This window comes from Genypterus blacodes, unplaced genomic scaffold (genome assembly GCF_046128005.1).
Source record: "Genypterus blacodes isolate CSIRO-AG114 ecotype Tasmania unplaced genomic scaffold, CSIRO-AGI_Gbla_v1 ptg000021l_1, whole genome shotgun sequence".
In the NCBI taxonomy this organism is placed as follows: Eukaryota; Metazoa; Chordata; class Actinopteri; order Ophidiiformes; family Ophidiidae; genus Genypterus; species Genypterus blacodes.
This window is the reverse complement of record NW_027466834.1, coordinates 11,129,409-11,157,123: the sequence shown is the minus strand read 5'-3', so window position 1 is coordinate 11,157,123 and position 27,715 is coordinate 11,129,409. Positions and strand designations below refer to the sequence as shown.

Below are 27,715 nucleotides of genomic sequence, written 5' to 3'. Positions count from 1 at the left end.
TCTATTTTTCAAGTAGGACTCCTAAGGAGAATGTCACCTTTTGTACTCCGTGTGCCACATTTGAGATAAATTGTGCTGGATGCAGAAACGATGGGTTGGGTTGGGCTGTGGAAAATGTAACACCGGCGCTACAAATGCCATTGTGGGGCGTCAGAGTGGAAGTCTCGGAGTCTGAGAGTGGGCTGTGTGTGTGTGTGTGTGTGTGTGTGTGTGTGTGTGTGTGTGTGTGTGTGTGTGTGTGTGTGTGTGTGTGTGTGTGTGTGTGTGTGTGTGTGTGTGTGTGTGTGTGTGTGTGTGTGTGTGTGTGTGTGTGTGTGTGTGTGTGTGTGTGTTTTTAGGCTGTTCAGGTCTGTGCACATACTGCACACTAGAATGAGAGTCTGGGCATGTCCACACAGCGAAATGTTGAAGATTGGAAGGCACATCCTGCAGTAATTTACTTTAAAGGCTAAAGGACTCCTGTTTCAGCCCTTGTTATGATTTCACACACACGGACACACACACGAACACACACACGAACACACACAGCCACACACTGACTTCAACATGTAATGAGGTGTGGTGAGTCACACATCACTCACTCACCTTTTTTTAACTATAAGGTCAACAAGGCAAAAATCTGTTAGAATTCTAACTATAATTCTTTACTTTAAGGTGTTAAAGTTACTTTACTTTACAGTAACTCTCATAGACGCAGTGATATCCACTGAAAATGATGTCATCTTTTTCACATCATCACACAGGCTCGCTGTGTGTTGCTGTTCAAACACACAGCTTGTTGTCACACTCCTTAATAGTGAACATATTTTCCGCTGACTCAGCAGCGCTCTCTCCACCTCCACCTGTTCTGCAGCGTAGGGAGAGGTGGGACACGGTGCTCAGCGGTCTGGACCTGTGTGCTATCTAAGTGCTGGACTGTGTGAAGGTCTCGTGTGTCACGTTTTGCATTACCAGCTGATCTTTGGTATTGTAGGGTTATCTGCACAGTGACCGTCTCTGTCGTTTGCACTGCCTGTCTGCTGCCTCGGCTCCTCTATTTGTTTGTTTCTCTATTTTATACTGTTTTCTGTTTTCAGTCTCATTTCTTTTTTTATTTGTCAAGGCCGTTCTCTTTCAAGCTCCTCTCCTCCCCTCTTCGCCTGTCTGTCTCTCCTCGTCTTTATCCTCGTCCCTCCTCATCTTTATTCTCGTGTTCCTGCCCTTCTGTCCTCCTTGCTTGTCTTTTTCTCAGTGGTTTCAGTCTGATTGGTTGCCTCTCTCTTTCTGACTTCCACTGTATTTCTTTCTGCCCACCTTTCTTTGATTCTATCTGCCTGCCTCAGCTCGTCTCTCGTCTCGCTATATGCCGTCTCCGTGGCTGCTCCATTCCTCTGTATTCTGTCTCTGCCTCCCCGTCTATCTCCTCTGCCTGTCATTTCGGCTGTAGCGTCGCCACTGTCTTAATGTTTTTGCTGCTCGGCTCTAATCCAGAGAGTCATAGAGGCTAAGTGTTCATACAGCCAATGGCAAGACAAGCCATATAAAAGCACTGAGCTTATAGACGTGATGTATGACACCCTACGTGACTGCTTTGGTAAAGAAGCAGCATCCTACTGCAAGGGCACAGCCCATCGACTGTGTGTGTGTGTGTGTGTGTGTGTGTGTGTGTGTGAGGGTGGGTGGGTGTGTGTGCATTGTAAAATAGCAATGAAATTTCAATGCCAAGTTATCTGCTGCCCTTCATCGCAACACTGGAGGAGTATGCTGCTGTGTGCTTATGTGCGAGCGTTTGTGATGGCCTTGCCACCATGTTAACACTTTGCATCCTGGATTCCCCCCCCCCCCCCCCCCCCCCTTGCTCTGCAGTTGCTATGGCAACATACCAAGAGGCACCATCACGTTTATCACGTGTCTGTGCCTGTGACTGCAATTTATCATAGCTCACAAGCGATGGCTTTGTGTATGACTGCATGTATGTGTTAAGATCTTAATTTAGCAGTCGGTCGTGTTGCCTGAAATGTGATGTGACAATGAGTGAGCATTATGTCATCATTTGGTTTCAGTCTCATTGTTTCTGCCCCATTTGATTGAGTTGTGATCAGGTACTGATTACATGGCTCTGGTATGTCCTCTGCTTATGAAGTAGAATCCTGAATGCATGCATTGTAAGCATTGGTGTATTGTAAGACAGCAATGTGTAGCTGACAGAAACAAAATGAAATACCTGTGGAAATGCATACAAATGATCAATCATCAAAGTAATAGAGCATAATTAAATGACATAATCAGTGCCGCAAAAGATTAGTGGCGCAGAAATGTTCCCAAATTCCCCACAAATACCCGTGTGAGCAATGGAGGAGTCTCCAAAGCAACATGCTGAATCCTTCACCTGATGAATCAAAGTCTGTTGCCTTGGATAAGAGAGCCAAGGCAACGCTCAGAATGTAAAATTGAATGTTTTCCATTGAAAACAACCAAAGGAAAGAGAGACTGTCTGTCTGTTTGTCTTGGATGGTGGCCATTTTTCTGCTGATTCATACCTGAGGCGCCTGGTGATTGTGGATGGGGTCAGCTTTCTTTGTGAATTGTTGTCGATGATCTAATAATAAAGTCACAGTGTTTACAGATAAACACAGGGATTACTGACCGCCATAGCCCCTTTTTTAAAGTATATTTTTCTGTCATCTTTTACTTTATTAAGCAGCCTTTTTTAGATGGTGTTAGGATTACTGACCCTGCGTCTCTTTCTTCATAGCAGAGTTCAACCCTATCTGACGCTCTGTGATCAGAGTATTGGTTGAATCACTGTGGCATGATGCCAATTTAGCAACAGACAGCAAAGACCGAAATTTATGCATTTGAAAATGTCACTAGTTATTAGTCATCTACACTTGAATGACTTAGTTTACGGCTGTGTTCACTCTGAGTCACAGCAGTAGGACTAGAAATCATCTATTTCTGACTCTCTGTGTTTGGTCGCAGGAGCATGAAATGTGAATGTAAAACGCTCTGGCTGGGCGACTGCGTCATAACCCCGCAGAGACAGAGACCCCCAGCAGGCTTCCAGTGAAAAGGTACCCTAACCACTGTTGTTTTCTCCACACAGGCCTGAAACCCAGCAGAAAGCCCCAGTGAGTGCCCCTCCTCCCCCGCCGCCCCCTCCGCCTCCCCCTGAGCCAGCAGGGCCCCCGGAGCCGGAGGAGGAGATCCTGGGCTCCGACGATGAGGAGCAGGAGGACCCCGCAGACTACTGCAAAGGTCAGACTTGACACGCAGACCGAAATGCGCACACAGACCCGCAAAGTGAGGTCGTCGGCCCCTGGCCATCACTTCCACTCTGTACATCTGTCGCACAAAGCTGAGCAGCTCAGCATCAACAGTCGCTGCTCTCTCTTTCTCTCTGTATTTCTTCTTCTCTCTTTGGTGTCTCATCCTCTCTGGACTCTACAGTATCTTGTTTCCTCTGTCCCCCTCCTCTCTCCCTCCTCCTCTTCCTCCCTCAGTCCTAATGAGATTTGTGTCACTTTAGGCTTCAGTGTGTCTTGCTTGGTAGTATGGTAACCAGTGTTTTTTAAGGTTGTTTGCTTGTTGCCAGAAAAGGGTTGAGCAACCTGCAGCAGCTCTGGATGCCAAAGGATTTACTGTCTACTGATAGGCTGATATTCATTACACAGTGCTGGTGCAAACTTACACACCCCTTTTGTAAACACAGAAGGGAATAACACTACAGTTATCAGTTTGGACTCCTGTGTGATCCCGGCAATGTCAACTTATTGGTGCTATTGTGCATTTTGAAGGTTATCAATCCACATGAAGTAATAAGCTTGTTGCAGTATAACAAGTAGGATTCAGAAGTGCAAAATAGGATAGAATACTAGCACAAAATCTAATTGAACCAAAAGGGTAATAACAAAGCAACAGAACGCTGTTACACTGCTCTCTTCATGGCCAAGCCTTTCAAGCATGTTGCCCCTCTGGTTGCACAACAATCACTGATCACCTGTCAGTATAGGAAACACCTGCTTTGACATCACTGGCTGGGATGTGGCCAGGAGTTCTACATGCTTGAAAGGTTTTGATAAGACTGTGATTGTGTTGCGTGCTGCAGATGAAAATTAAAGTGTTTATTTTAGGAGCGACAGGCTTTCTATCCAATGGGATGTTTTTCGGACTACTGGGGTGTTGGAATAATAGGCCCTTGGACCTGTGCCATGTAACTGTCCAAACATGGCCATTTATAGCTCTCGTGACCTAAGACAGCATGTGAGAAAGAACATTTTCTCAGGACCAAAGTCTCACAAATCCAGATCCAGATAATGTAACATGCATCAAACTTGAAAGCACACAGTCTGAAACTGAAACCGTTTTTTAACCTTTAGCAGGAGCAAGAGCAGCACAACTTTTCCTAATTGTGCAGTTCAGTTTGTAATTCCCCTTTAATTCTAAATAAATGTATTGCTCTCTTTCTGCTGTGTCTCAGAGCTGCTTTAAAATGGCGGTTTGGAAGAACGTGGCTGTTTCATCTCTTTGTGGCCGCATTGTGTCGAGCCTCGCCAATTGCTACCTGTCATTAGAAATCTTCCTCCAGTTTCCTGTGTTTCCTACGTTTCTTAACACGTCTGTCACATCTCATTTTTTGTCTGCTTCATCTCCGTCCCTCTCTGTAGCTTTTGCCTCCACTTCTTACGCCGTAATGGATTTCGTGTCATTCCCCAGTTATCGCTAACACTAGTCTGTAACCTTCATCTCTCTCTCTCTCTCTCTCTCTCTCCCTCCCCCCCTCTCTCTCTCTCGCAGGAGGGTACCATCCGGTGAAGATAGGGGATTTGTTCAACGGGAGGTACCATGTGATCAGGAAGTTGGGGTGGGGCCACTTCTCCACCGTATGGCTGTGCTGGGACATACAGTGAGTTACTATATTTATACATTCAATGTATTTATATATACAGTATATATATGTGTACTACACATATGTGCATCTCTGACCTAAAACACACACTAGAGACACACTGACATGGAGCACAATCACACACAAGGTCACATTTAAACCTTCATTTCAACTTAAGAAGACACATACAGGCATAGAGTATATAGCACAAACACACCGCATGCACCTGTTTGACGAAGGAGAAGGAAAGGGTCTGAGGCGTTACCACGACAACAGTTATACCTCCCCGCCTTAGCACCGAAGCCAGCTGTTAACACTGCGATGCTGCTCCGTGGTGATGTGGAAAGTGCAGTGCACATATGACAGTATCATCGACCCAGTGTCACCTTTCACTGACTCACACACGCACACACACACACTCAAACTCAATTGACGTATGTCACTGGTGTTAATTACACTAATGGTGTCCACGATCTAGTGAGTTGGCGTTTGGTTACTATAACTCTGCAGTGTTACGGTGCTTTATGTCAAAGTGTTAAAGCTTATGCTATTTTTGGAAACATCTGTGTAAAGGAGTGTATTTTTTTCCTTGATTAAGACCACATTTGTGTATTTGGGGTGTCGGTGTGCGTTGGTTGGGCATTGTTGAGCAAATGTGTCATTAAAGTAATAGGGATCCTTTGCTAACTGTAATTGTTTTTATTTATTTTGTGTATTTCTGTGTGAGTGAACGGAATTATGTGTGTGTGTGTTTTGCTTCAGAGTGAAAAACTTTGTGGCGATGAAGGTGGTGAAGAGCGCGCAGCATTACACAGAGACGGCCCTGGATGAGATCAAACTGCTGCGATGTGTGAGTCTTTTCTCACTCGCTCGCTCTCTTGTCCTTCTTATGTCTCCACATCCACTCATCCTCATTCTCCTTCTTGTCTAACTCCTCAATCCTCATCTTCCATCTTCCTCATTATCCTTTCTTATCCTCGAATCCTCAAATCCTTCGTCTCTCACCGCCTTTCTAGTAATCTTTCCTTTATCTCTTGTCGCCCAGGTGAGAGAAAGTGACCCTGGTGACCCCAACAAGGACATGGTGGTGCAGCTGATAGATGACTTCAAGATCTCAGGAGTCAACGGCATACGTATCCTAATCAGACGTGTGTGTGTGTGTGTGTAATGTGTGCGAGTAAGTAATATAGAGAAAGACAAACACCCATGGTAATCTTAGTCCTTGACTCCACGTCCCAGATGTGTGTATGGTGTTTGAAGTGTTGGGGCACCACCTGCTTAAGTGGATCATCAAATCCAACTACCAGGGTCTGCCACTGGCATGTGTCAAGAGCATTATCAAACAGGTATCTACACACATAACCCCCCCACACTCTCACACACTCTCACACACTCAGACACTCAGAATATTAAGTTCATCAAAACCTCCTTTGCAGAAGATCATTCGAGTGCTTTTGCAAATCTACCATAAGGTTGGAATGACAAATCTCGTAATCTGCATCGCCAAATGCTTGGGCCGGCCCTGCTGAACCACAATATGAAGCTCTCCTGCTTTTTCAGCATCCTCATGCTTGTTCAAACTGAAAATGAGTGCAAATTAAATGAGACTACTGCTGTGGCTGCTTCAAACCCAAAGCCCCTGGACAGAAACAAATGAGGAAAAAGCTCAAACAGAAAACATCAAAAGTCTCTCTGCTGTAAGAAAATGACAAGCATCAGAAGAAATGAGCTGAGAGAACCGAACAAGACAGGGCGGGGGGCACGCCTGTGCCTGTTTGTGTGTGTCTGCACACCCCAAGCAAGCAGTGTGATCCTGTTTTTCAGTATGCATTTCTCTGTGTGTGTGTGTGTGATTGTGTTTGTGTCCGCAGGTCTTGCAGGGTCTAGATTACCTCCACGCTAAGTGTAAAATCATCCACACAGACATCAAGCCAGAAAACATCCTGATGTGTGTAGACGACGCCTTCGTTCGCCGCATGGCCATGGAGGCCACCGAGTGGCAGAAGGCCGGGGCCCCCCCTCCCTCCGGATCAGCAGGTAGAGACAAACATACACATTTGGCTGGATATCGCATCGTGTGTTCCCAAATTATATGTTTTAGCCTTCATCTCGCCTCCTTTGTAGCTGCTACATGCTATCGGGTGTGTGAGCAAAATGTCAATACTCTTACTACAGTATAAATGACATAGTAATGTATATAACATATCCAGTACCTTTCAATGAATAGCTTCAGTTCCAATTTTAGTATTATTATGATTATGATGACGCTATTTTACCATCTAACCTATTCAGTTGCTTCTTCCAGCTGTTTGTTTTTGTTTACCAGACTGGTCGATCTCTTCTTATTTAGATTTCGGTTTCATCTTTTCTGCTGCAGGCGTCTGTTATTCTAAAAATTGATTTAAAGCAGCTTGCTGTCTCATATTGATTGTCAAAGAGGTGGTGGAATTTACCTGGTAAATAAACAGATTTGACAACAGCATAACCAGCAGGCAGCTTTTGTGCTTCTATTTAGATTTGAGGTAAAAGTGTAGGCTCCCAATTACATATTCTTTGATCCTGAAAGGTGTCAAAGCCTCAGAGACCAGTCAATAAAAGTACAAATCGTCTCTTCTTCTTCTGAATCTTTAATAGAGACGTGCTCGGTAGTGAAATGAGATCCAGGGAGGAAAACGCAGAGACTTTGTGCGAGGCTTTGCCTGCTGGCTGCTCCCACATCCAGCGGGACAGGCGACAGACAAGCCGTGCTCTTTTTATCTTAACATCGTTATGTGTTGCTGGAAGTTCCTTAAAAAAAAACAGACTCCACAAACTGGATGTGAACCCTGTCCTTTCCGTGAACCCACACAAGCTGTCAATTACTTGCATCAGTCTGGCGGAGTAGATGTGAGCCTCAGGGTAACCATTAAACCAGTGGCATTTCTACGCAATTTGAATGAAACACAAATAATTAAGTGTTCAAACAGGAGCGTTCCCGCTAGAGAACACAGCAAAGAAAATAAAATGCATTTCTTATTTCATTGTGATTAACATAATTGAAGAAATGGATGCTTTATGGTATAATTACTTCCTTACTTTACCAGTTTGTCTCTGTATCCCAGTTCTGATTGGTCTCTGATTTGAGTGAGACTTTATTACGTAACAATAAAGTGTTATTAGTATGGATCTGGGACAAAGGAAGGATGTGTGAATGTGTGAAATGTGTCTTTGTTCGTTCCCACTTCACCCACAGATTCTGTATGTCTGAAGTCTCTGTTGTGCAGCGTGAAGTTGTGTGATTGCTTTCTAAACTTTTTGTGAACCTGAGGAGGCTCGAGGCTTCTGATGTGTTTTCTCTCTCTCTGTTGTCAGTTAGCACAGCCCCACAGCTCAAACCGGTGAGTACAACAGATGTGAGTATGAACTGAGAGGAGTGCACACACACCGACACACACATATGCACGCACGCAGGGTACATCACAGCCTTTTCGCGCCGTTAAGTGAGATTTCTGTCACAGCTAGAGACGCGAACGAGGAAGACTGTGCACAGTGCTGCTATCTAATCCTCAAAGTGTCTTAATATCCCATTATACCATTGTTGTGGTATCAAAGTTCAAACCACAGGAAACACTTATCATGGAGGATGGATCCTCAATTTGTGTAATACATGTTCAATAAAGAACTTTGCAGTAGTTTCAGGAATTTTATGAATTAATTAATTTAATATAAGTGTATGATGTGTTTTGTTTTTATTTCATATCCCAGTGAGAGAAACACAATGAAGCATGTATTAAATATCATATTACACCTTTTCATTCTGTGGCATAGCACCAATCAGGCTTATGTGTTTGCCTCTCCTGTCCCCTTTATCTCAGGTGGGGAAGATCTCCAAGAACAAGAAGAAGAAGCTGAAGAAGAAGCAGAAGAGGCAGGCGGAGCTGCTGGAGAGGCGGATGCTGGAGATCGAGGCTCTGGAGAGAGAAGCGGAGAAGAAGGAGGAGAGAGCCAAAGAGGACGGCGAGAAAGAGGAACCCGAAGACGGCCCGGTGTCACCTCGACCCGCCACCCTGCAGCTGGGCCCCAGCATGGCCGTGGGAGAGAGCGACGAGGAAGACGAGGACGAGGAGGACGGGGACGATGATGAGGAGGATACAGGGGAGAGGGAGAGGCCCATCAGGTTGACCAATCATACATGTGAGTCAGACGATGCTGAGCTCAGGTGTGGAGTTGTGGCTTTGATAGTCTGATATACAATTCTGGCCGATCAATCTCTGGGTGCTGTGATCAATCATTTTGTTTGTTATTATTCTCTGAGCCCCGAAACATGTAACATTTGCTTCATCTTAGTCTTAGTTTCTCCTTGCTGCCATTTATAGCCGTGCAGCGTTGCCATGGGAAGCTTTACAAATGCTCAAAAGAACTCTAAAGTGAGTGCCAAAAGCCTGTGTGGCCATTAAACGTTATTTAATTTAAAAGACTTGATACCGCATTCAGATGGATTAAAGACAGCACTGGCTCAGCCTCAGTGTGTGTCGCACCAAGTAAACATATTCAGTTAAATATGCACAGGGAAGGAAAACTGAGCAACATTTGGGTTAGACTGCACTGTTTACTGCATCCAGGTTGTCAACAACTAAATAGAGCGCATTTCTAAAGGCAAGCTTGTGTTTTGACAGCCAGCCCTGCATTGTGTGTGTGTGTGTGTGTGTGTGTGTGTGTGTGTGTGTGTGTGTGTGTGTGTGTGTGTGTGTGTGTGTGTGTGTGTGTGTGTGTGTGTGTGTGTGTGTGTGTGTGTGTGTGTGTGTGTGTGTGTGTGCGTGCGTGCGTGCGTGTGTGTGTGTGTGCAGATAGAACATAGTCTGTGTCTGGATGAATGGGAGGCGAATTGGCTCCAACCCCACCGCCCACATCAGTCTCACTGTGTAGGGGAGGCCAGGCTGATTCACAAAAAGCCCCCGTATTTCTGCGTCTCCCTCCTCCACCTCTCCTTCATTGCTTTATCCTCTTCTTCCCCTCTCTCTCTCTTCAATCTTTACTCTTTGCCACCTTTCATGCTATTCTCCACTCTGCCCACACGGGCTTTGATCACACTTGTATCTCCTTTCCACCCACCCGCTCTCTAAATGATTTCTCTCTCCTCTTTGTTCAGGTGCTGCACCTCCTCAGGAGCAGAGCGACACACCGCACGTCACGGATGAAGACCCGGATGAGGAGGCGGAAGATGAGGAGGCGGAAGATGAAGAGCCCACGCCAGTTGCGGAAAAAGATGTCCACATTCCCCCCACATCGGAGGAAGGCAATGGAGATCAAGCTCAAGAAGATGCAGAGGAGGAGGAGGAGGAGGAGGAAGAGGAGGAAGAGGATGATGATGATGAGGAAGATGAAGAAGAAGAGGAGGAGGTGCAGGAGCAGGAGAAAGTGAAAGGGACAGGGGATGACAATGACAACAAGGAAGAGGAGACGGTGGAGGAGAATGAGGAGGAAAAAGAGAAGGGGGAGAAAGAGACTGAAAAAGAGGAGAATGAGGAAGAGGAGCCAAAAAGCGAGTGTAAAACAGAGGTTGTGGTTGTGGAAGAAGAGGAGTCGAAAGAGCAGGAGGGAGAGGATGATGAGGAAGACGATGATGACGACGAGGAGGAGGGTGAAGATGAGGATGACGAACACGAGGATGACGACACCACCACTGAGCTCCTCACAGAGAGCACGTCCCCCATCAAGCCCCTCATCAACAAAAACAATCCAGTCAAAATCAACGGCCACGTCCTGATGGGGTGCGAGGGACTGAAACCCAACCCCGGCCGTCCTCTGCCCCCCTCATCAGGAGCCGAGACCCTGCTCTGCCCCCTGGTGGAGTCTGAACTGAGCTACACGGACAGAGACAACTCGCTCAGCTCGGGTTACGAGCTGTATAACGGTGAGGTGGTCGAGCCGGGACTGACCAACGGCTCCAACGAGCGTCACCGGAGCACACTGCCGCTCTTCCCAGACTTACCCTTGGATCCCGAACCGGGGCATCCCGTGCAGGTCGGGATGGCAAACATAGAAGGAGGGCCGTCACCCAACAGCCCCACCGCCGACCGCAGTCGCACCGTGTCGTCCTCCAGCACAGGAGACACGCCCAAAGGTGAGACGCGGTCGAGAGGACAAACGTCACAAAGTCAGATGCTCATTATTTGACTTTAGTATCCATAATCTGCTGTCACCCACTCACAGTGTTCATTTTGGCGTTATTAACTTGGTCATTATGGTCTAATGACAAGCTTCATCAAAGAGCCACTTCACTGAAGCGTTACTGAGAGTCTAATTAGGTCATTGTTGTGTAAGCTCATATTTCATCATGTCTGGTGTCATATTTGGCTTCCTGGTTTTAAAATCGCTGAGCACTGATCTCTAGTGTTGAATAAAGCTTGTGTATGTGATCGAGCCCAACTTAACCCTTCGCTCTCCCACTCTGTCCTCTCCCAGCCAGGGCCAGAGCTGCTGACCTCCTGGTCAACCCACTAGACCCACGCAACGCTGAGTCAATCCGAGTCAAAATTGCTGATCTTGGCAATGCCTGCTGGGTGGTAAGACACATTTGGGATTTATGTGTAGGTCTGTGTGTGTGTGTCTCTCTGTGTAAAACCTGTGGGGAGATGAATTGACATGTATGTTTCCTCTCCTCTCCTCTCCTCTCCTCTCCTCTCCTCGCCTCAGCACAAGCACTTTACAGAGGACATCCAGACAAGACAGTATAGATCCATTGAAGTCCTGATAGGAGCTGGTTACAGCACTCCTGCTGACATCTGGAGTACCGCCTGCATGGTAAAGAGGTCACATACATGTACACATAAAGTATTTACTCATTTCCCCCTCGTACCCACACAGACGCAGACACTCGACTCTACTCTGTCTCTTGCAGGCCTTTGAGCTGGCCACTGGGGATTACCTGTTCGAGCCCCACTCTGGAGAGGACTACTCCCGTGATGAGGGTAAGTCTTTATTTAAAACCACTGTGACACACACACACACACACACACACACACACACACACACACACACACACACTCACACTCACACTCACACTCACACTCACACTCACACTCTCACACACACACACACACACACACACACACACACACACACACACACAGAATGTCTCATCTCAGAATTGTTATTCAGGATTATAGACTTGGCCTATATGCGGGGGGTTGCAGTGCCGTTGTTGTGTGGGAATGTTTTTGATGTGAAAGCAAAGTGTCTTGGATTGTTGTTAGGCTTGAAATATTGAATACATGAAATATTTTGCATGTGAATGTTTTGATGAGTCACAGATTTGATTTTTAGTTATGCCCCCAAAAAAACAAACAAACTTGTGTGTAGTGTAAATGAGCCTCCCCTCCCCTCAGTCCTCCTGTCCCCCTGTCCACTGAGAAACCTGTCCTTTTACTCTGCTGCTATGCCTCCACTCATCTCCATCCTACATGTTCAACCTGTTATAGATACACATACATCCAAGACTTGGTTTCCAGCAAACTGTGCAATGATAACAATAACATAAAGCCATAAAGCAAGACACTAACCATGTATCTGTGTGCTCTGTATGCTGCCTCTGTCACCTTTTCTGCTCTTTAATTGGCTGTATTAGTTCCCATATCTTATTAGATCATGACGAATCACCTTTATTCTACTCACTGTTTGCTCCGTCAGCCTCACAGATCGCCTCACATCTTTTTTATCCCCGATGATTTTTAATCTCACCAATATGTTTCCCATCACACGCTGCAGCTAACCTCATTTTGCACATCGGTTCGGTCAATAATTCAGTTTTTTGTTTTTTTCACACCGTCTTGTTTTCTGTGTAACACCTTTGATCTCACTCAATTCCAAAAGCTGAATATTTCCATTTCACCTCTGCTGTGGGGGCACAGCTCACTAACACAAGATTTTTCTCCTTTACTGTCTGTCTGTTTCTCTTCCTTTTCCTTCCCCCGACCCATCTGTTATCTTCCCCCTCTGTCCTTCTCCACTTTACCCCTCCCTTTATTTCTCTACTTCTCCTTCTCTTCCTGAAATTTCTCTTCCTCTTCCTGTGTTTTGCACTTCATTCCCTTTCCCCTTCCCTGTTCCTCCTGGCACCCCTCTTCTTTTCCCTTACCCCTCTCCTCCCTGCTTACCCCCCTTCCGTCCTTTGTAGACCACATAGCCCACATCATAGAGCTGCTGGGTTGTATTCCGAGGCACTTTGCACTCTCCGGAAAATATTCCCGGGAGTTCTTCAACCGAAGAGGTAGCGCTGGCCAGAGAGCTGGTGAGGCCGGGATGCACAAATACCTAGATGGACAGAAATACATACTAACAGACTGATGAGACACCGGACAAAATCTTGCCATGGAATTGCTCTAGCATCAAATTGGATGTGTGGTTTGAAAATTTCAAAATTCTGCCACTTGACCTGGTACCGGCCATCAGTCCCGTTAATGTGTCCACGATCCTCGAGGCAATTGTGTGTGTCAGTCTCATACAGCCAGTGTATGTGTGTGTTGAAGTGTGTGTGCATGCTGTAATGCTGAACCGTGCCTGTTCCCTCTGTGATGTATGTGGTGGTGGGCAGACCACATCGCTCTGATCATGGAGCTCCTTGGGAAGGTCCCACGCAAAGTGGTCGCTGCCGGGAAGTACAGCCGAGAGTTTTTCTCCAAGAAAGGTAAACGACATTGGTTAGCGGCTGGCTAGAGCAGCGGGGTGGAGGGTGAACCTGCAGGAGGAGGAGCTGTAGTGTATCAGGGGTTAGGAGGTCTGGGAGTGTTTGGAAAGGGAATTTGGATCAGTTCAGGTAAGTGATCAATCAGAGCAAAAACACTTAAGTGACTTTTAAATACTAAGACAACAGAAACACAACAAAGCTCTCATTAGGTGACTATGCAACATGATTTAAGTATATTCGACCAAATCTTCTGTCCCATAAGCACTAGTGAGCGATCAGAGGTTTATAACGTAGCAAGGAATTCTTATCAGCATCTTAATGTTGTGAAAAGGAATAATTTAATTAAGAAAATAAGCAGAATGTATTGCCTCATTCCTCTCACTCTCAGTATTAGCAGTTATAATGGCCCAATAGTAAAGTCATCACCAGCCTATACATGAAGCAGTAAGGCTTAAGTTTATGATACACCTCAGTGAATCTGCTCCTCTCTGAACCTGGTAAGTGTGTTGATCCCTGTTTGACACAGTCCGTCACCCTCACACTCCTCACACTCCTCACACTCCTCTAGTTTATTCTCTTTTTCTGCTCCTCTCTCGCCTCCCTTCCCTCTCTGCTCATATATTCTTCATACTGTATCTTGAGACTTGAATATTCCCTCTTTGATGTCGTCTCAGTCTGAGGTCTGAGCCTGGGCTTGACGTCTCAGTCTTCTTCCCTTTTATCTCTCGGCGCTGTGTTAATCTGGTCTGACTCCCTCACTCTGTCTGCCATGCTGCTTTGGGCCACGCCGTGCAGCCTAGCAGCCTTGGTACCTTGTTTCCTTCATGCACACTGATTTGTAATGAACTTGGGGGAAGGCGGATACATTGGAATTACACGCTCAATTTTCCATGCGATCTAGCAAAGATTTCCAAACAAACTGTCCTTTATTGCCATAAAAGGACAGTATGTCCTTACAGTCTGGTACAGTACAGTACAATTCATGGATTGTCTCTCTAACATGAAAGCGTTCCTATCGCTGCCAGAAATCGACTTCAATCTTGATCAATCCCTTGTACGATGTATAGGAAGTCCTGATTAATTTTTTGCTTCCTCCCCCTCGATCTTGTGCTCTCCAATCAGTGCAGTGGAAGATGAGGTTACCATGGTAGCGATGGTTTGATCTGGACCTTTGGGTTTAATCTCTCCCATCATGAATCATTCCCTCGTACATTACCTTCACTCAGTCCCGCCAATCATTTCCCTCCTTTTTCTAATAATGAAAGTATTCCCCTCCTTGTCTTTCTCCATCTCCTTGTCCACCTCTCTCTTCCTCTTCCTCTCTTGACCTGCGTTCCAGCAGGCTCCAGCCAGGAGTCAGCAGGTTTTCATACCATCTGAACATCACAGCGCGTCACTGATTAGCACGCCAATTAAGCCGCGCTATCAGCCGCCGTAGTTCTTGGTTGGAAACTTTGCAGACTCTGTGGCGCCTCATCAAACCATCACCTCCTGCCGCCATCACTGACTCCACTCTCTGCTCTCCTTAGGTGAGTTGCGGCACATCACCAAGCTGAAACCGTGGTCCCTGTTTGACGTGCTGGTAGAAAAATACGGCTGGTCGCACGAGGACGCCGGCCACTTCACCCACTTCCTGCTGCCCATGCTGGAGATGGTGCCAGAGAAGAGAGCCTCAGCCGGCGAATGCCTCAATCACCCCTGGCTCAACTCGTAGCCACAAACTCTGATCAGACACCTTCCTGCCCTCGTCCCCCAACAATTAGCCCAAATATTACCCCCTGGTGGCGGCCTGCGGAAGAACAGCACGGAGAGACGCTAGACAAAAGACCGTCGGAGAGAGCGATAAGACCTTCATGTCCTATCCCACACATGCACACTTATATCCCTGTAGGCTAAAATCCCATACAACCCCTTCCATATTCCCCAAGAGGAATGTAAAGATTACAGACTCCATGTTCACGGAGATAAACATGACAGTTGGTGACGTCGAGGCGGTGTCTTCCAAAAAGGTCTCTAAAAGGTAAAGAAATGGCAAAGAATTCGATCATTTAAGCGTGGATGTTGCTCAGACCGCTGAAGGAAGAAGTCAGACGCTACCTGCCATTTGAAACAGAAGTGCTTTTGTCCCTTCTCTTCTGCCATCAAAGAAGTTGACCGGTCCCATCAATCTTATTCCTAACTCGCACTCAGTTTTACGCTGTTCTGATCCAGTTATGGGCCGACTTATGAGGGGAAAGTGCGTAAGAAGCCCCACTAGCTCCATCTGCCGTGACCTTTACATCACCACAGCCTCAAAGAGTGTGCAGGTACGTGTATGAATATACATCTCTCTTCTCCTCTCTTTCCAGCCTAATAGCCCTACCTTCCCTCCTGGATGAAGCGCCCTAACACGGGACTGAAGCAGTGCACACACAGTTTACTCGCAATGCCGCGATCCAAAAAAGCCCTCCTCTCCTGTTTGGCCTCCCCACTTTCCGTTTCCAGTGAGCTGCATGCTCTGGCCCGGGCCAATGTAGAGAACTGGAGGGCAGCCAGTCCTCAACGGGGCGCCACAATAGCTGCCACACTGACAGAGACAGAGACAAATGCATGGAGAGACTGACGGATCGGCATGAACGGATATCACAATTGGACCACGGATGCGTATTTTAGTTGTAAATTTAGTTTGGTTTCATTTGTTTTGGTTCCTTTCATCCCTTTTGGGACAATCAGTATAGAAAGATGAGAGAATTATTTTCTGACATTGTCGGTGCTCCACCTAAGGAGAGTCACTACGTTACAGCTCCCCGACCCTACAGCTGACATTCCTTCAGTCTTGGTCGTCTGCCATCATTCCTCACTCTTAGCCCCATGCTCTTCTAACACCAAGAACGTTGAGTCCTGCTGTGGCACGTTTACCAGATCTGATACTATTCCCCTATTTCCCCGAGAGGAACGCCTTGCTTCTGGAGTTTCTCCAGAGAGGGGATGGTCACATGGAGGTTGCACTTGTCTTTGTAAGATGTCCTTCAGGGATTTGAAACCTTTGTACATAGAACTGAGATCTGGCAACACAAATATGCGACCATCGACAAAGTTTGAACACACACAAGCATCATTCCAAAACAGAGGCTTTAGTTGACAGAACTTGACTCCCTCTGGTACAGTGGGGGCCTCTGTAGCTGGGGCCTGGAGGAATGAACTGCGCCACTCAGTGGCAGAATGAGAGTACTGCATCTCCACACACAGCTGCTGCTCTCAGTGCCAACGCTCCAAGGCGTTCCACTATCTCTCTCTACTTATGTTTCTCTGTCTCACACACAAAAATTCACATCATCACAATTAGTCCAGTTGCCTATTTTCGCAATAAATGAAAAAAAAATATGAGTATAAGTAAATGGTGAGATATTTTTAAAAGCTATTTAAATCATGTAAAAAAGAGAAAAAAGAAAACAACTTTTCTCTGGTTGTTGTGATGTGACCGAATCTTGTCTTATACTGAGGTGATTGTGTTTGTCTGTTTTTATTTCTTTTGCTATTATTACTATTAATTATTAATTATTAGAGGTTTTTTTTACAGAGTTGTCACCTCTCCCCTCCCTCCTTACTTGAACAGTGCTGCTCTGTCTGGGCTCTTGATGATGATGATGATGATGATGATGAAAAAAAGAATCAACAGTTTTGCAATAAAGAGTACGTGATTAATTTTTTTGCACCAAATCCTCCAGATCTCAATCTCTCAGCCATGCTGACTGTTCTTCCTGATGACATTGACAGAAACGAGTCTCTTATCTGTGTTTTTCATTGACAGATTTAATAAAATTGTAAATTAATGGATTCTGTGGCTTTGATGTAGTGTTTATCTTTCTGTTTTAAAGTTCCCTCAGTCAACCTCACTAAAATGGCCACACAACAGAGCAAAAGATCAATTCACATAGATTTCCTTTTTATTGATATGTATAATTCATGTACCGTAGTTGTTCCCACTGTTATATGATGGAAAGTAAAAAGACATCGATCCGACTTGAGTACAATTTCACAATGTCAATGTCATGTATGAGAACATCATTTACACTAAAGCCAGGACGCAGCATTAGACAATATTATTATCTGGACTGCAGTCAAAGTAAAAGAGTGGTGAGACATCCTGAGATCAATATAAGTCATTAAAAAGTAAAAAAAAAAAATGCATTTCAGTATCAACTAGGGATTTTTTCACTCTTCTGTTTTATATGTTTTATCAATACAAATGGTCTCTGATGGCATCTGTGTGTTTGCCAATGTGTCTGACTCATCCATTAGCACTCAATAAAATACAACTGATGCCTCATGTAAAAGGCGCACATGCTCTCCTTCATTAGGCTCAGTTTGGGACAAAGGGAAATGGACCACAAGGCAAATCGATGGGTGATTCGGTGAAATGTTTATCACAAGACAAAAGTAAAATTAAGCTGATAAAACCACAAACGCAATGAGGTATTATGGCATAAACTGCTAAAACATACAATAGAGATGATTCAGTAAAAACTCCATAATGGGATTCCGTACAGTTAACTTGACAAATCTTCATCATATTGCTACGAGGATATATTAAAATGTGCATGTACTATATGTTAGCCTACATATAGGACTTTGTAACCGTGTTAAAAGTGTGATTGAGCTGTTAATGTGCGCATGTATTTGTGTATCAGATGAGAGAAGCACAGTTCTTGAGCAGCAGAGGCTTGGCCAATTCCAGGATGTCCAAGTTTGGATCCAGGGACCTGCCCAGGCCCTCCAGCACCATGATGGCAAACACAATGGAGGCAAAGTTACTCTCCAGCTTCACCTGCAGCAGCAAACAGTATCGAATCAGTATTGATCTCTCCATCGTCTTGAATAACACAACATTTCATACCACAGCACAAACTGTATTTCCGAATTGGACGATGGGAACAGCGGTGATTCAGTTAGTGAGTTATGTCTCTTAAAAGCTTTGACACAACAACATCATTTGAAACCTTAATGAATGTTTCTTTATTTTACCTTGTGATGGATGAGGAGGCCGAAGACTCTGGAGAGCAAGTCGGCCACTTGGATCTATAAAAGCAGACAAAATACCAGTGAACAACAAACCTCAATATCCAGAGTGTTCCTCCGCTGGCGACTATGAATAACGTTTCCTTAACCTAAATGGCCACTTTCACCAACAACACATTCTAAATAGATGAATACCTCTGGTTGGTGTTAGTTAGTTGCTAAATTGGCCGTGGGAGACAAATCTGCAGAGTTCAATTTCATTTGCTCATTGAGGAAGAAAACAGCCATCAAACTGTTGTAATTGCAGAATATAGGCAATCAATTCTGAAGCCACCATCTTGCCGCACCTTTCCCAGAGAGAGTGTGTTGCTGAGGGCCTGGTCCACCAGCTGGGCCATCTCCTGCTTGAACCGCGGCACATCCTGGCACTCGTTCGCTCTGGCATGATTCAGGATCAGCTCGGCCACTCGCTCACCCTGATTAAGGCGCAAGAGTGGCAGGTTATTCTCCGCGTTCAGCCTTGTTCAGTGAAACCGTATAATCAAACTCGTGATTACCTGTCGCAGGACCACAGCTGTAAAGACGGCTTTGAAGTTCGCACGATCGCGGTCGCTGAGCTGAGCGACGATGCCCGCGTCCAGGAGCACTAACTGAAGAGGGTACGGGTCCGGCCTCACACTGACCACCACCGTGTCCCACAGGTCAGTGAGCGTGGCCTTACCATGGGGCTCCTCTGTGATTGGACCGCTATCACCGGAGACGACATCGGGGTCCCGATTCTGGACCAGGATGTTTCCAGGATGGAGATCTCCATGGACAAAGTTGTCCACAAATATCTGGAGGATATGGAAATCAATGTAGAGGTAAGAAGTGAACAACTTGCTGTACATCTAATCACGTGGCCAAAGAGATAATAGGAGTTTAAGACAAGACAGCAATGGTAAGTTCAGATGTAAATGAGAGCAGATCATCAATCTCACCATCTTCAGCAGCGTGTCCACTCCCATCCTGGCTATTCTCTTCTTCACCTCCTGAGGCGCCGCAGAGCTCAGATAGTTTGATATGGGCTCACTCTCCTACAGAAGAAGACAGATTCAGTCACCTATAGAGCTAAATACAGTTATAAATGGTACACATATAATCAATTAAATGTCAATAAAGGAATCCATCTGTATTTACTGCACCTCAAAGGTCTCCACTAAAACAGTCCTGGTGACAAAAGGCCGTAGCGGAGTTGGGAACTTAACAAAATCCACATCACGGAAATTATGCCGGAACTGCTCAATGTTCTTGGCCTCAAAACGAAGGTCAACCTGAAACAAAAACATGTGGGCACTAAAGTAGACACACTTTGAAGACATATTGAAGTGTGTGTGTGTGTGTGGGAGCCAGTGAATATTCTCACCTGTTTGGTCATGAGCTTCTCAAACTCCTCTACGATCTCACACAGACTGAGCCATTTGAGTCCAGGCAGGCAGTCCAGCACCCAGCTCCCTGCTTTCATCAGCAGCAGGTCTATCTCCACCTGTCTCCTGATCCCTGGGTGGATCACCTGCAATACACAGTAACAATGTGGACTTAAGTAACCCACTATGCTCTGTTTCACACACGCTTGATTCTTTGATGGCCATACTCACCTTGATAGCCACAGGTATCAGATGGTCCTTCCCCATGCTGCTCTCAACATGCTGGTCCTCTGGGTGCCTCCTCTCCTCGTTCCCCTCCTGATCCTGTCCCCGCCTCCACAGGGAGCTGATCATACCTTGTAGACCAGGTATCTCCCAGGCTTTTAACAGGTCTTCCTTCTCCAACTCTTCCACCAAGGACTGGAAAGCAGGGTCCTCCACCCGATCTGCCCTGGCCCAGCCCCGGTACACCTGGGCCACACAGCCCGAGCCCACCGGCTCCTCGCTCTCGAACACAAACACGCTCCTCCATTGGTCCCCGAAGGCCCGGCGAAGACACTGCTTGGTGTGGACCCAGGAATGCGGGCGCACCCTGACGTGGAGCCTGGAGAAGCGTTCGCAAAACTCTAGAGGGAAGATGTCCGGCCTGGTGCTGGCCCACTGTCCCAGCTTGATGAAAGCGGGACCAGAGGTTTCAGTCACCCAAAGCAGAGCATCCAGCCAGTGGGAGGCCCATCGAGAGGAGACCAGGGTGAAAGGGTAGAGGAGGAGGAGAGGGACGAATTTGAGGAGCAGCACCAGAGCACGGACGGTGAGACGGAGGACAAATACCAGTTTGTGCACTTGGAATTTGGCGACAGACTTCCTGGCAGTGGCTTGGCTCGGGAGGGAGGCTTCTTGACATCTTGCTGCAGAGGTGGCGACACTGAACGCACCACAACACAGCAGGGACACTTTGGGTATCTGGGATAGAGCAACATGCCCCCTGGTGGCTTGACAAGTCCGGGATCTGAGGAGGAGCCTTATTTTAGTGAAGGCGGTCGTTTGAAAAGTGGACCTGAAGCTGAGGACTAGTCTTGCTCCAAATAGCACCATGATCGTGTCAAATGGTCCCAGCTGAGTCCATAAGGAGGCAAGCTGATCCTCATGCGTGTCTGTTGTGTACAGTAAATCAGCTGTGCAGACATACAGTAGTTTCCACCTTAAACGAAAAGGAAAACCTGGATCGATTCTATGTTCTACTTCCAACAAATATATGTAAGCCTCTGCAACAAACACACTGCGTTATTTTAACTTACGGTCAGTTTCTTGGACGTGCTTGGAAATGTGATATCTTCGTTTTCCTCCGCGCAGGAATGACACATTTCACAGTTTTGGTTATGATAATGTACAAGTCAAGAAATGAACGAGTTCCAACTGAAAACAAGACGGTCAGTAAACACGTCCCGGTGAACCTCTTCACTTCCTCTTCCGTTAAGGTGGTCTTAAAGGCGCCGCGTGCCCTGCGACACTTTTTCCACCAGCTACTGTCGAATTTTACCAGTCTACCTTAAAAGTGTCGCTGCGCCTGTGGGGTGCACTGTTTAGTCGTTTTTAACCTAGCATGTGCCCAAAAATGCAATACAGTGTTTTAAATATTGCTTTAATTGCTTTGGCTTTTCACAGCAGAAGGTAAATGTACAAATATCTAAAATGCAAAGTGCCAAACTGAGTCCCAATGTTCTTACTCTAAGACTCTAAATGCTATGCTAAAAGTGCTAAGTGTAAAACTGTATACAAAGTGCCAAACTCTAAATATGTATGTTCCATTCTCAGAACAAACCACCTAATATAATAACAACAATGTCCCGGATGAAGGAAAACTAGAAAAGCAAAAAAAAAGAAATGTTTTGCTAGTGTATTTCTGTCTCTTTAATGCTCATGTGTTTTATATTTCAGAGAATAATGGACATTGATGTGGGAGCAGAGCAGCATGAGATGTAATTTGGATGAAGCGGCGTTTCGTCTCTGCAAGCGACAGCGTGGAGCCAACATCACAATGTGTGCAACCATTTCCCTACAATGGAGGTGAGGCTCGTGACTCTCTGCTGGGGGTATACAAGTCTGTATGACTGATAAATTTTCCAGATGGGCTGTACAACCGTCTTATAGAGCCAAACGCTCAGATGGTTTTCATCAGTGTCTGGGACAATGTAAACTTCCATCATGCATTGCTTGTGCGAGACTGAGTTACAGCCCATCCAGAGTTCAGATCACACTTCCGTCCACCTTACTTCCCCTTCCTAAACCTCACAGAGCAGGTTTTCTTGGCCCGGAGGTGGAAGATCAATGATAGGCGCACATATGATCAAACAACCTTCAGGCCGTAGTTGAGGCTATTTCAATTATTGCATTATTCCTTCCATACATGTGAAAACCTTTGTCCAATCACTTCAACGTCTAGTTTGGACATCTCGGCCACGTTTAGCAGACTTCTCAACAGCAGTTCATTGCTAAAGTAACTGTAGGTACAAGGACATTCCAGCAGATGGAGACTTGTGGGAGTGTAAACTTATTCTCCGAACGGACACAAAGAAAAAACAAAGGATGCAATTTCAAAAGAAGCAGCGTAATTTTGTTTATAGTCCTTACCTTTATAGATGACATAGCCTGATCATAAAGTTTACATACGTTTCTTAAACTATAAAGTTAAAACAAAAGGTACAAAAGGTTTTCTGATATTTCCTTTATTTGTGTTTCATTTTGATTCGTCAGCCCGAGGCTCTTACTGTATCACACACATCACAAACATCTATCCATATAAGGAAAGAGGAGAAGGATGACACATTGAATGGACTTCATGGGTTTATTTCAATGCCTTATTCTCTGCTGTCAACCAACAGTCATGCATTCACATCAGCATCCACCATCAAGCACTGGGAACCTCTTCCAGCCATATTCCCAGTCATGGTGTGTGTCCTCCGAACAGAGGGTTCTGTAAACCTTTGGATCCCATCTGCAGGCCGAACAGAGGACTCTGCAGCACAATAAGGTGGGATAAACGCCAAACAGATGTTACGAGCCCCCGCCCTCCGACCAGCTTCCCCCCACAGCCATTGATGGGCACGCCAGGCTTTTTTAGATCTCTCTTGCATTTCAAAGGCAGGGTCAGGGTTTTGGTTCAGAGGTCAGCAGGATAGTTGCTCTGAGGTGATGCCATGTTAGGTGCTTTATGAGGAGCTGCCCAGTGAAATCAGTGCAGGAATGCAGCTGTGGCCATTATGCATCCTTTAGTATGGAGATATTTACATTCAATCACAAAGCAACCCCAGATACTTAATTAGGTTTGCATGTACAGCATGTATGCATATGTGTTTGCTTTCCTGCTTCTGTGTACATATTGTGTGTCATCTGCTCTTGAACTCTAGTTTTTCCATGATTCAGCTTTCCCTCTAGGCGTGTTTTTCATTTACATTGTTCTCCATCAAAACCCATCTTTGTTTAGGTTATGATGTTTGTTCATACGTATGTTCTGTATCTAGTTGGACAAGATAATACAATGTACTACAGCAACAGTGACAGTTAAAGCAAACTCCCTAGGACTCCACTACTCATTTCTGCGTGGTTAATCATTTATAACAATGTACTTTAAGATGATGACGTTGAATTCAGCATAATGAGCACTGTTCAGGAAACATATGGGTCCATGGTGTCCAACAGATTAATCATTAATCACAATCATCATCAATTATGAGCTCAACCTTGTTTCCTGTTCTCCCACTTTCTTCTCCTTTGACCCTTAGAACCCCTGATGACCTTTGTGTGATTGCGCAGTTCCGTATCAGATGGTGAGTTGGATTTTGGGATTCTCTCTCTCTCTCTCTCTCTCTTCTCTCTCTCTCTCTCTCTCTCTCTCTCTCTCTCTCTCTCTCTCTCTCTCTCTCTCTCTCTCTCTCTCTCTCACCGCAACCTAAGCATGTGTGTCTGTTCAAAAACCCTCAAAGTCAAAGTTCATTGCAAACCATTACCACTTGTTGTTGCTGCTGTTGTTGTTCGTGGTACATGTGAACCAGTAAACAAAGATAATCTGGATGAACAGGACGACCACCCCCGTCCTGTTGTCCCCTTCTGGACAGAGAGGAAGAGCAGCCTTTAGGCTCCTCTAATTGGCTCCCGGAGGAGGCTGTTATTTATGTATTCAGTTGCACTCAGCTATGCCCCTTCCTGCTCCATTCCTCCTTTTTTTTTCTCCAAGCAGGACACTCCGTTTCCAAGGCAACCAGGGCTCCAATCGCCTGGCCAGCTGCAGATTAGTTCAACAGTGGGGGGTTTAGGTGGGTGGGTGGGAGCGGTTTGAGGGGGGTGGTGGTGGTGGTGATGATGGAAAAGGAGAGGGAGGAGAAAGAGAGAATGAGAAGGAAGGAGGGAGGGAAGGAGGAGGGAGGGGGGGGTCATGAGGGAGGGAGGGGTTGGAGAAGGGGAGAGAGAGAGAGAGAGAGAGAGGTAGCAAGCCTCATTGAAAGATAGAAGTCAGAGTGAGTGAGTGTATGTGAGAGAGAGTAAGAGCTGAGAGGAGAGAAAGAGCTGTAATCATTTTAGCCTCGAGGTTGGAGGAGAAACAGAGGGATTTTTTTGGGAACTTTTTCAAACCTCTTATACCCTTGGAATTGTGTTTTTGTAATGCTCTTTCTCTCCTTGTGTGTGGGAGGTACAGACGGGGGCTATGCAAAGTGAGAGAAGTCAGAGTCAGAGGCAGGGGTAGGTAGGGGTGAGCGAGCGAGCGGCCCAAGAAGGCAAGTTGCTGTGAAGGGAAGGAAAGGAACCATGCAAGTGGATGCTGTCTTCTCCTGGCTCAGATTACACAAAATGAGAAACTTCACCAAGAGCACTTCAACAGGGCTCACCCAGCTGAGAAAGGTAACGTGAAGAATGGAGAGAGCTTGTGTGTGTGTGTGTTTGTGTGTGTGTGAGATGGGTGTGTTTATCCATTTGAGAATATGGACATATGGTTAATGTTATGGTTACTACTTGTAAATACACTGTTATGTCTGGAAACCATCTCAAATCTTCAAATCTGTTTCCCCAAGTCTCATATGTAGCCTCTGGACAACCACAAGTGTACATGCTTGTGTGTGACCTTGCATGCGTGTGTGTGTGTGTGTTTGTGTACAGTATGTGTGTTTAAACATATATGCATGGTAGATGTTGGGATGTGGCTTTGTCTGTGTTTATGTGAGCTGTAATTCATCTGGGCTGCTTTGGCTCCAGTTAAATCTGCGTCTGAGTGTTGCTCAAGTAGTTAGTCTGCACCGAGTCCATTACTGCAGCTCAGGAGAGCCATATCACTACTTCACTTAAGTATCTACATGTGCACACACGCACACACACACACACACACACGCACACAACTCCATGCATGTCAGCTCAAATCTCCCCACTGAATAGGAACAGAGTGGGGAAAGATGTTGCGGCGACCATTTGGATCAGATTGAGCTCTGAAGCCGTCACATTCCTGACCGGCTTGTAGAGGAGAGGGAGAGAGAGAGAGATAGAGAGAGAAAGAGAGAGAGAGGATAAGTGAGATGAGCATTCTTTTCTGAAAACAAAGGCACCTCTCTTCACGCAGGGTCCCAGTGTGTGAATTGTTGTGAGGAGGCAGGCCAGGGTGTGGAAACGTCCCTGGGGAGGACAGAGGACAGAGTTTCTCAGGTGGTATTTCTTAACCGAACCTCACACCTACAAAAAGCCATTAGGTTTAACATTTTGACAGATTGAGCCATGTAAAAATCCACTTTGTTTCATGTGCTGAGTGACAGTTACACTCATTAACCCTGTACATGGATGTGGACTAACAAGGATTCCAATTTTTGACTTGATGATGTTATCAGAAGCTTAAAAGGCAAATATATACTCACAGTGTGTATACATGGACTGATGTGTGTGTGTGTGTGCGTGTTTGAATGTGTGTACCAAATGCTCCCATCCTGTCATGATGAGATAAAGGATGTTCTGTTGCACGTCACGCCACATTGTGACAGAAATCTCCACTCTGTCTGATAAGCATTGACCCGTATGGAGATAAGATGGACATCAGTCTAAACATTTAGATCTGTGGAATGTGTCGCAACTGGAACACAAATAGAGAACATAACATAGAAACGACTCTATCTTAGATCTGTACTTGGCATTTGCGCTGCTTATGCAAACATAAGATGGCTACCACGCTAATCGCTGCTAATTCATAGGATGCAGTACCGGTGAAAAGTTATAGGGGGCGGTAATGTCAAGTTTTGTTGACACCAGCTGAGCCAAAGGTAAATATGAGTGATAGTTATGAGGAGAAACGATGGAGAATCATGATTCATGCAATGACTGAATGTTAAACGCAGACGTCATTGATTGGTAGATGGTACATGGTAGTTCCACACTACAGTTCACACCTCATGGAGACAATATGAGCTGAAGCCTACATGAAGTATTCAAGTATGAACCTGGTCCTCTATCTTCTTCCATTATAGAGCTGGTGTGACATTCTACATTACCTCTGCACCGTGTTATCCTCCTATTTCCGGACGGCCTCAGCAGATGAATGGGGACGTTACAGGTTCCTCATCAACATTCCTCTGCTCTCTGCCCTCCGTCTCTCTCTCTCTTCGCTCTGGGTCTGTGTTTACTTTGAGCGGGTGAGGTTTGGACCTTATTTCATTGAGACCGGCTGACTCTGGCACTGGGGAGCGCCGTTTTATGGACGTTAAGATAAAGAGACAGGGACGGTCTGTCTGCCAGTCAGCAAGGTTGTAATAAGAGGGCAGCAATCTTGTAAAGAGGCTCTGGTGTGGAGTGTGAGTGTGTGTGTGTGTGAGAGAGAGATTGGATCAGTTGTTTACAGAGCCTAACTGTCTGCTTGAGTGCTCTGCAATACAATGTGCTCCGCTGTTGAATAAGTGCATATTTGTGGCCTCATATTCATCAATTCCTCACTGAAAATCTTCCCTTTATGACTCATTTACTGTGAGACACACACACACACGCACACACACACTCACACACATTATCAGGGTATTCTTTCCTATCTCTCTGTTTCACTGAGTCACACACTAAAATACTGACAGATTCAGATTTACACTTCACTTTTCTATCTTTCTACTCTCACTCTGACTCACACACACACGCACACACACACACACACACACACACACACACACACACACCGAGACATCAACACGTGCAGCACACGTCTATGAAAGCACTCCTGCCCGCTCTTCAATCTACCCAGCAGACGTTAATGGAATGTTTTCTCAATATGCAAACTCTGTGCGGCGGGTTAGACAGAACTCCTGACGACTCACAGGCCAGATGTTTGGTATCAGGGCGACTCTGTCATCTCCCTCCACTGAATCAGCTTGTTTTTTTCTTGGAAGCATGAAGAGGGTTTTAGAATCAGGACTCCATGATTGGAATGAGTCACTGTGGCTGTAAGTCATTCAGGAAAAGAGCTGTTTAGCTTTTACGAGCCTCCTATTAGACGCCTGTTTTACATGTGTGCGCCCTTTTTGCATACACGCCTGAGCACTTGCATGTGTGTGTGTGTGTGTGTGTGTGTGTGTGTGTGTGGGTGTGGGTGTGAGCGCGTACACATTGGGGTGTCATCTGAAAAGTGTAATTTGGGATTCTTAAGATTAAATTAAGGCTTTATATAGGCTTTATTACTGTATGTATTTGAATGCGTGTGTGTAAATGTGTGTCACTGTCGTCATGTGAACACTTTAACCTGATTTTCATGTAAACTCATTTAGACAT

The 27,715-nt window shown here is 45.7% G+C and overlaps 3 protein-coding genes and 1 long non-coding RNA gene across 8 annotated transcripts in view; 3 read left to right on the top strand and 1 right to left on the bottom strand.

Moving 5' to 3' along the window:
- The window catches only part of srpk2 (SRSF protein kinase 2), a 41,595-nt gene extending 25,635 nt beyond the window's left edge, over positions 1 to 15,960 (top strand). For 3 of the 5 annotated variants that reach the window (XM_076141864.1, XM_076141866.1, XM_076141865.1), the window contains 14 exons: positions 3,086 to 3,237; positions 4,777 to 4,885; positions 5,630 to 5,717; positions 5,913 to 6,000; positions 6,107 to 6,213; positions 6,739 to 6,904; positions 8,219 to 8,259; positions 8,722 to 9,040; positions 9,996 to 10,970; positions 11,312 to 11,412; positions 11,543 to 11,650; positions 11,748 to 11,817; positions 13,440 to 13,532; positions 15,062 to 15,960. In XM_076141864.1, the coding sequence (XP_075997979.1) occupies positions 3,086 to 3,237; positions 4,777 to 4,885; positions 5,630 to 5,717; positions 5,913 to 6,000; positions 6,107 to 6,213; positions 6,739 to 6,904; positions 8,219 to 8,259; positions 8,722 to 9,040; positions 9,996 to 10,970; positions 11,312 to 11,412; positions 11,543 to 11,650; positions 11,748 to 11,817; positions 13,440 to 13,532; positions 15,062 to 15,246 (2,602 nt within the window). In that variant the 3' untranslated portion in view covers positions 15,247 to 15,960. The remainder of the gene's footprint in view (positions 1 to 3,085; positions 3,238 to 4,776; positions 4,886 to 5,629; positions 5,718 to 5,912; positions 6,001 to 6,106; positions 6,214 to 6,738; positions 6,905 to 8,218; positions 8,260 to 8,721; positions 9,041 to 9,995; positions 10,971 to 11,311; positions 11,413 to 11,542; positions 11,651 to 11,747; positions 11,818 to 13,439; positions 13,533 to 15,061) is intronic. The other 2 variants (XR_012960989.1, XM_076141863.1) reach the window with 2 other exon arrangements.
- Positions 15,961 to 17,436: 1,476 nt separating this feature from the next.
- Positions 17,437 to 21,038, bottom strand: adck2 (aarF domain containing kinase 2). The gene is made up of 8 exons (XM_076141867.1): positions 20,168 to 21,038; positions 19,936 to 20,082; positions 19,715 to 19,843; positions 19,511 to 19,606; positions 19,088 to 19,366; positions 18,878 to 19,006; positions 18,537 to 18,590; positions 17,437 to 18,339 (listed from the first exon to the last, which is right to left on the bottom strand). The coding sequence occupies exons 1-8, from the start codon at positions 21,029 to 21,031 to the stop codon at positions 18,199 to 18,201; spliced, it is 1,839 nt and encodes a 612-aa protein (XP_075997982.1). The 5' UTR covers positions 21,032 to 21,038; the 3' UTR covers positions 17,437 to 18,198.
- A 63-nt stretch (positions 21,039 to 21,101) lies between these two features.
- On the top strand, positions 21,102 to 24,242 carry LOC142991761 (uncharacterized). Its single transcript, XR_012960990.1, has 5 exons — positions 21,102 to 21,193; positions 21,875 to 22,003; positions 22,819 to 22,967; positions 23,719 to 23,763; positions 24,174 to 24,242. It is a non-coding gene; the product is annotated as an uncharacterized LOC142991761 (long non-coding RNA).
- Positions 24,243 to 24,394: 152 nt separating this feature from the next.
- Positions 24,395 to 27,715, top strand: part of LOC142991820 (DENN domain-containing protein 2A) — a 28,289-nt gene continuing 24,968 nt past the window's right edge. Inside the window, exon 1 of the mRNA XM_076141966.1 lies at positions 24,395 to 24,832. The gene's annotated coding sequence lies outside the window, so the exon portion shown is untranslated. The remainder of the gene's footprint in view (positions 24,833 to 27,715) is intronic.